This window comes from Rousettus aegyptiacus, unplaced genomic scaffold (assembly GCF_014176215.1).
Source record: "Rousettus aegyptiacus isolate mRouAeg1 unplaced genomic scaffold, mRouAeg1.p scaffold_m13_p_12, whole genome shotgun sequence".
Classification (NCBI taxonomy): Eukaryota; Metazoa; Chordata; class Mammalia; order Chiroptera; family Pteropodidae; genus Rousettus; species Rousettus aegyptiacus.
In genome coordinates this window covers 34765058-34773825 of record NW_023416287.1, presented here as the reverse complement: position 1 = coordinate 34773825, position 8768 = coordinate 34765058, and the positions used below count along the sequence as shown (strand labels likewise).

The window sequence follows — 8768 nt, the reverse complement described above, 5'->3', positions numbered from 1 at the left end:
TCAAAAAAGTTATTCCTTCTGCTTCTACTGGAAAAGATTGTAGAAAATTGGTATAATTTTTCCTTAAATGTTTTGTGGAATTCACCAGTGAACTCATGTGGGTGATTGTCTTTTTATTGTTGAATTGTAAGAGTTCTTTAGACAGCCTATATATAAGTAATTTCCAAGTATTTTCTCTAAGTCTGTGGGTTACCTTTTCATTTTCTATGTGGTGTCTTTTGAAATGTGAGTGTTAATAAGTCCAATTTATCAATTTTTTTTTCTTTTATCACTTGTGCTTTTAGTGTTCTAAGAAACCATTCCCTAATCCAATATCAGTAAGATTTACTTCTATGTTTTCTTCTAGGAGTTGTATAAAGTTGCCATTTTTACAATTAGGTCTATGATACATTTTGAGTTAATTTTTGCATGGTGTGAGGTAAAAGTACAAATTTATTTTTTTGCATATGGATTTCCATTGTCCCAGCACTATATGCTAAAAAGACCATTCCTTGCTCAATGATCAGTCGATTATAAATAGAAGTGTTTACTTCTGAGCTTAATCTAGTCCATTGTTTTATCTGTCCTTATAGTAGCACCATATTGCCTTGATCACTGTAGCTTTGTACTAAGTTTTGAAAATTAGACATTAGTTTTCCAGCTTTGCTCTGGAATTTCTTCTTGAACCCCACAAATTGTCTATTCAAAACAAAAGTAGGAGTGGTAGATATAAATAATATAAAAACATTTTTTGTGGTTAAAGTAAAGGTTCTAGAGCCAGACCATTAGTTAGGCTGCACCAGTTACTAGCTGTGACATTTTGGGCAAGTTACTAATTTCTCTGTGCCTCAGTTTTTTTTTCCACTTGGAAAAATGAAAATCATAATAGTACCCACCTCACTGAGCTGTTGAGAGATTTAGATACACATGAGTTGTTCAAGGTTCTTAGAATAGTGCCTGCTCATGAGAAACACTCAGTAAACAATAGGCATTACTATGATCACTACTGATTGCACTTCAGGATGGTGTATCTCCTTTAATCCAGCAATTCCACTTCTAGGAATGTATGCTAAAGAAACAGTCATGGATATACATCCAGATTTAGCTTTAAGAAATTCCAATACAGTATTGTTCACAATAGAAAAATTGAAAACAAGGGGGATTTGTTAAATTATGGTATACTCCTTAATGAAATGCAATCCTATCATACATGTTTTTCAAATGTTTGGAATGTTGTTTGTGACCACTTAAAGAAAAAAAAAAAAAACAGAAAAAAAATGTAGAACAAGATATACACTATGATCATAGTTTATTTTAAAAATTAGTATATGGAAAAAAGTTGGTACATGAAATGACATGTGTTTGCGCATAAAACAAAAGGCTTTGGAAGCTTTATACCAAAATATCTAAAGTGACTGGCTCTGCTGGGTTAGAGAAACCTCTTTGGTAGCTGGTAATAGAAACCAACTTGAGGTAAAGCAAAAAACAGTCATTTGACATGTTATGTCTAGAAAAGGCAAATCTATTGACAGCAAACAAATCAGTGGTTGCCTAAGGCTGAAGGTAGGAGCAAGGACTGCAAATGAGTACCAGGGATCTTTTTGGCCTTATGTTCTCACACTGGACTGGGTGATGGCTGCACAACTCTAACAATCTACTGAATTATACACTTAAAATTAGTGAATTTTATAGTATGTAAATTATATCTCAATAAAACTTTAAAAGTGGGGAGAAGCTACTTATTCTAAGAATAGGATGGATGTAAGGGGAGGTCTTTCCAGATTTTGAGGACGAATCACAGCCAGGCCTCATGAAGAAGCCTCTCACCTCAAGTCTATCTACAACTGTCTCACCTTTCCTGGTCCATTCCTAAGGCTAGCCCAGGAACAAATAAAAGACCACGGGCACTCCAGAGCTCCTGCACTATGGCCAGTAGTGGCACCCTTACAAATATTCCTAGCATGGATGAGGTGTCCACCAGCTACGGACCACCCAGATGCCCAAAAGGAGAACATTCCACCATGGGCAGCTGCCACCTAAGTATGAGAATGTCAGATGACTTGTCAATAATGGTCTTTTGTGTTTGATTATAGTTTGGTGGCCTCCCTCATGAACCACATATCCTGGTATTTGTCCCTTGTGAAGCTCTCCCACGTGGACTAGAAGCTTGACCATGTGACTGGCTCTTGCCAATGAGTCAGTAGTAAGCACGTTACAAGCAAAGGCTTGATAAGCACTTGCAACTGGGGTTTGTTCTCCTGGAATATTGGAAAAATGTTCCTTCTTGGAACCCAGTCACCATGCCTTGAAGCAGTCCAAGTGGAGAAGCCCACTTGGGAGAGAACCAAGACCCTGGCCAGTACCTCTAGCTGAACTCCCAGGCGATGACAGTTGCCCCAGGGCCCCAGCTGGCACCATGTAAAGAGAACCACCCAGAAAACCAATAGAATCCAAGAGAAAATAAACTGATATGGTGTTTAGCCACTAGATTTTCGTTGTGGTTTCTTATGTAGCACTAGGTATTCTTTTTGTCATCAGAAAGTTCTGGTAAATGTTGAGATGTACAACCTACAAGGCATTGAGTCACTGGCCCCAGACTGAAGTCCTTCCACCTTCCCATGACACTGCTGCTACACTCCTGCAGCAGCAGAGGGAATGCGGGAAGACTAGGCAGCATTTTACTGAAGGGGGACAGATGTGAATGACCTACTTAATGTACCTGGGCCCTCCTTGAGCTCCGTGCTCCATGTACCACAACAAAAGAATAGGACATTGCTGACCCAGCTCCAAAAGCTGCTTCCTCAAGGAAGCGTGGACAGCTTTCTTGACATCTAAAAAGCTAAAAGGACATAGTTTGAATGCTAAACCTAGTGGTGGAAAGTATGTAGAGTAACAGGATATTTACATCTTCTCAGTGAACCTCCCCACAGAATACTTAGTTGCAAAGAGTAGAAGATCAAAGTTAACTTTTCCTGAAACGGGACTAGTGGACAGTATGTGCTTTCCTAAATGATGTGCTGAGAACTCAGGATCAGGTTATGGTATTCCTGCCAATGTGCCTAAAAGAACTCCCAACAGGAGGACAAAGCAGACACTCCCAAAAGTTCTGGGATATTCTACACATCAAGTAGCCAGTGCTCTTAAAAAGTGTCCATACTAACAAAGACCAGAGCTTCAGGTTGTAAAAGACTAGAGAAGCATGAAAACTGAATTCAACACTTGATCTTGGACTTCTTTTGCTCTATAGGGCAGTATTAGAACAATTAGTGAAATGTGAATTAGGTCTATAGGTGGCAGTGTTAACATCCCTGATTCAATCATTGTTCTGTGGCTAGGTGAGAACAGTCCTTGCTTTTGGAAATGCACACCAAAATATTAAGGGTAAAAGGGCATTATGTTTGCAACTTTTAAATAGTTCAGAAAAAAGTATGTAAGTGTGTGTGTACACACATGTAAAGAGAGCAAGAAAGAGAAAGGCAAATGTGTAAACTATTAACATTTAGGGAATTGGGATAAAGGGTATCTAGGAATTCTTTGTCTTCTTTTGCAACTTTTCTGTCAAGCCTAAAATTTTGTCAAATTAAAAACAAAGCATTTTAAGGGTATTGTTTGCTGAGTCATTCCTTTTGAACCTTTGTCACAATCACTTGGCTGGCTCTGTAAAGTTCCCTCCTCCAATTCAAACAGGGTATATTACTTTTTGGCTCACATACCTTTTGAATGTCTGTATCTGATGGAGCTTCAGGCCCCGTTCACAAAAAAAAAAAAACATTCATACTCTTACATTCTCACTTACTTGCCTTTGCACACAACCACCTCAGTTTATGAACCCTAATCTGGGAGACCCACAAAGAAACACCCCCACACTCAGAAGGTGGGAGATCCAAGTAGCGAGTGCGGGAAATGAGTGGCTCAGCACTGAATCACAGGTCACCCTACAGGGACCAAAGAAGACCCTTTGGTCACAGGGAGAGCTCCTCCTCCATTTCACAGACCTGCAGACAGACAAAAGGGTCAGCACAGAGGCAGCACTAGCCTAGATGGGGTTGCTGTCCTCTGCTTTCTATCTGCACGCCCTTGACACAGTTACTCAAATTCTCAAGCCTCAGTTTTCTCTTCCATAAAATAGAGCCCATTAAAGCACTATCTTATGGAGTCCTTGGGAGAATTAAGAGCTCAGAAGTGATAGCTACTATTATTTTTGTATTTTTATAACCTAGTATGTGTCTACTCAATGTCTTATGGCTTTGGGGTTTCCACTCAACCCAATCTGTTGGCTCTAGAAATTCCGAGTGCTGTTCTGCTGCTCCACAGAGACACAAGGCTACTACCTAAGGTGTAAGCCCCAGAGGCCTAAGACGTCAACCATTCTTGTTTTTCTAAGAACCTCTGAGATGGGGACTTTGCTTTTCATTCCACTTGGAACCTAATGTCTTTTGTTGGAAGTAGCTTTTACTTTAATGTAGCCTTGAGCCATACTCAGTTTAATTAGAAAACTACACATTTTAACTAAATGTGAACTTCCTAGTAGTATGTTTGCTTTTCAGCTGACACTCATCTTTATCTCAAAATTCTCTCAACATGACTTGAATTAAAAGGTGTCATTCAAAAAGAAGACAGGTCTGTCTTGAAACCCTTGAGTATCATCTCTGAGGAAAAGAATGAGACGGCAGCTCTGTGTTGCACATCCATGCACTACAAGGGCTTGTCTGAGCAGAGGCTCAAACTGCCCATCTTCCTGGAGTGTCAACGCTACCTAAAGCTTTGGGTTGAAAAAATCCATTATTTTAACATTAGAACAGATATATTCAAAGAGTAAAATAAAACATACTTGTAATTTTAAAAAAACCTTAAAGGACATGAGTGCATGTCAGGTAACAGCTGGTCCTACCCTCTCTGTTGGGTCCTGGCAGAATAAGGCTGGGAAGTGCTAGTTTAGCTCTCTGGAAGGGGAGGAAGGTGGTAGGAGTCCTGAGGACTTGTTCTCTGCACTTGAGCCATCACTGCTTTGGGGAACTTGGCAGCAGAGTTGTTCTATGTATCCAGCACTGAGCCAAGTGCTGGGCAGGACAAAACTGGCATGGCAGCCCTGGACCTGGTTAATAGAGACAAGAGACAGAACAACTTCCAAATTGTCTTCACATAGAAGCGTGACACATTCTCCTTGAGCAAAGGGATTCGAGTGGGCTCTACACACAGCCCCTAGAGCAGAGGTTCTTAACTTGTGGTCCACAGACCTCTGATCCAATTTAAAGGTGCACAGTTTTCTAGAGAGTATTTGGCTTTCTTTGGATTCTCGAAGGGATCCATGTCCCCAAAAGTTAAAAACCACTGTGCTTAATTAAAGAGAGTTTGAAAGCAAACTGATTAGACTGAAGCTCTGGCCAGAGGTTGTTACACGGAAAGATTTTTATTTGAGGGACATCTAACACTTTAGGAAATGCTCCTGCTGGATCCAAAGAGACCCAATGGACAGTCCATCTCCAAACAGCCTAGTCCTGCAGACAATACAGATCTGTCCATGGCTGGTTCTCCTTCCATCACTGCACAACTTCATCTAGTGGCACAATATAAATGCAGGTTGCTCAGCCCTTCTAACCCCAAACCAACTTCACAGGCACAAGGACAATGAGACTCTCTACTTCTAGGCCAAGACCCTGGCGGGAGATGCTAACAATTGCACTAGTAAAGTGATGTGTAGACACATTTAGTTTGTTCTGACTGTGACCAAAGTCAAAGAGAGACAACAGAACCTCAGTTCCCCAGAAGTCCTGCTGGGTTCAATGATAAAACATCGAGGCTGGGAAAAGGGTTGACATCCCTTTATGTAATACTCTCATAATCTCTCATCATTCCAGAACAAGAGGGTGCCTCTCGGGCACTGCATGAATCTTTAATAGCAATCACATTTGCTCATCCTTTAAATTAAGACAGACAGATTCTCCCTCACTCAGAGTGTCAGTTTGAATGGAAAGAGTATAGCAGCATCTTTCAGTTTTTGTTAACTGTGGAGTCCCAAGATGTGGGTTGAAGGCCTCTTCAGAAAGGACTAGACAGTGATTTTACCGAAGGGCTGCTCAATATTCATTCCACTGCCTACCTCTTTTCTCATCTCATTTGAGAAGTTTGAATGAATGTCTAATCCCAGAAGATTAGAAGCCACAGTGAAATGAATAAGGTTTATGTGAAGATCTGTCTCTTATTCAACTCGCATCAGCGTCGGAGCCTCAGAAAGAATGCATGTTTACACTCTGTGCTCTCCAAGGGGTAATACTTATCATAAAAATCTAAAACGTATTCCTCAGTCTTGAATCCAAACTTCTGGTACAGCAGCATAGCGGGGTTGCTTGCTGAGACGTGAAGGGTTACATCCTTGCCCATGCAGGTCTGCCAAAAGAGTGGAAAAATACAAGATGAAAAGGAGAAAGCCTGAGGGAAAATGAGTAGGTGAAGAAACTCTTTTAAGGGTAGGCAGGTAGTTAGTTATGGAAACTAAAGAAGGCAGGAACTGAAGTTGAGACATTGCAACACCTAGCAACAGCTGAAAACTGAATGACATTTTGCTGCTGATCAAAACATTCATGAAAACATTCATCAAGACTAAGGAAACTGATAGTATGCTGAGTGTTCTTTCTAATTTCTGAAGCAAAGGGCCAAGGGGGATATTTTATTGTCAACTATATTATTTATAATTCAATTACATTTAAATATGTCAAACACAGCAATATCGAACACTGTGACAATCTTGAAGAAACAGCAAACAAGATATTCTGCCTTTAAAAACTAAATGTTATCCTGCGAGGAAATTGTAACAATTTCCTTCCTAGTCTTACTAGAAATATGTTAAATTATGTGGCCACATATGAAATATTAAGTCTTTAATTATAATACCAGAAGAGTCTGTATAGATCTTCTGAACCCCAAAGTCCACCTCCCATTCCTCCCTACCTGATGGAATTCAATTCTCAGAACTGAGATATCTGTATTTAGCATCAGCCTAATCCTAAGGGAAAAGACTAATAATGGTTCTACCAATCTAAGGCAAGTCTTTAGATTGTTTAATTAGCTACACAGAATAAAATGCCCCAAAAGTCATATATAGAACTTCTTTTTAATGAGGAAGGCACTGAAGTGCCGAGGTTGATAGGGTCCTTGAGATTGTACAGCCTCTATTTAAGAACACTGTCAAAGGTAGACAGCTACCTTCTTTTCTCTGCTTAATTCACATTCTGCATCCAAAGGCATTTTTAGGATAAGACAGAACTACTAGTTTACCAAGGACAAGAATGTGTTATGAGTGTGTATAAAACTAATTTTGTGGGGTGAGACTAGTGTTCTTTATGCACAATGTGACCATGGCCGTCACCCAGTACTACTGACTGTGTCTGGGCCTGAAATATATGTCTGGTTGGATTCCAGGTACTCGCATACAAAAAAGAACACTCCTCTTCCCACTCAGCAAACATTCTGTGAGGACAGACTGGACCTGGCCTTGTATCAGGCACAGACATCAACTGTCATCTCTGCCCTGCCCTCAAGCCCTAGCCAGTGAAGGGAAAGACAAATCCTGTAGGTGTTCTGCTAGGACAGGAGAATGACCATACAGTAGAGGTCAATTCTGTGAGATGAGTGAGGCAGAGAAAAGAAAGGATACAGTAGAAATAACTGGGAAGGTCTCAGTTCGAGACAACACAAAGTAGCACATGTTAACTGCCAAGGGAAGAGAGAAGAAAGCAATTTCTAGGAAAATAGTTCTCAAGGTTCCTGCCAATACTTGGGAATTACTGAGCAAGTATCATTAAAAATTGAGAAAAAAAATGTTTTATCATCTCCATCCTCTATTTAAAAGAAATCCTAAAAAAACAAGCTGATAGAAAACAGACCAGTGGTTGCCAGAGATGTGGGGTGGAAAGTGGGCAAAATGGGTTAAGGAAATCAAAAGGTACTAACTTCCAGTTATAAAATAAATAAGTCACGGATGTTAGGTACAGCATGGCAACTACAGTTAATGATACAGTATTGCATATTTGACAGTTGCTAAAAGAGTAAATCTTAAAAGGTCTCATCATAAGAAAAATGATGTTTTGTAACTATGTGCGGTGATGGATGTTAACTATACTTATTGTAATCTTTTCACAATATGCATAAAAATTAAATCACTATGTTGTACAGCTGAAACTCATAAAATGTTGTATGTCGATTACACCTCAATAACAAAAAAGAATCTAAAAAACAAAAAAGGAATCTTGACCAATAACACAAAATTATCCATACCAAATAATTTATAAATAAAAATAACCAGAAAAATTCTGGGGTAAGAAAAAATCCTTGAATGTTTTTCTGATGTAAGTACATAAATACATGACGTATTTTCTTCACAGATGTAACAAAGGATGAATTATAATTTGATATGAGAATCAAGTCTTAGAAGATTCATACCAGCTTATATAGTGATAGTAAAAACAATCAGCAAGAACAGAATATGTACTACTGATTGATAACAGTTTAGCTAAAATGTTTAAAAATAATTAAAAACTAAAAATCATAGTTCCATTCCACTTCTCAGAGTCCAGTGGTGCTGCTTCTAAGAGCAGCAGCATTACCAATATGGATAATACAAGTGCTTCAGGCTCTCACTCTTGGTATTTTATCATTTTATTTACTACATGTGTTCAAAAACTGGCTTCTTTAAAACCTGGATCTGAACAGTAATCTTATTTTAGAGGGGCAAACGTTTTGGTCTGTGTGTTATAATAAACTCATGAATGATGGTGCTTGGCCTTCTTTCA

The 8768-nt window shown here is 39.2% G+C and overlaps 1 protein-coding gene across 2 annotated transcripts in view; it reads right to left on the bottom strand.

Annotated features, from left to right (window-relative positions):
- Window positions 1-1271: 1271 nt before the first annotated feature.
- The window catches only part of KAT14 (lysine acetyltransferase 14), a 36982-nt gene continuing 29485 nt past the window's right edge, over window positions 1272-8768 (bottom strand). For both annotated transcript variants that reach the window (XM_016146118.2, XM_016146120.2), the window contains one exon: window positions 1272-6366. In XM_016146118.2, coding sequence (XP_016001604.1) covers window positions 6193-6366 — 174 coding nt within the window. In that variant the 3' untranslated portion in view covers window positions 1272-6192. The remainder of the gene's footprint in view (window positions 6367-8768) is intronic.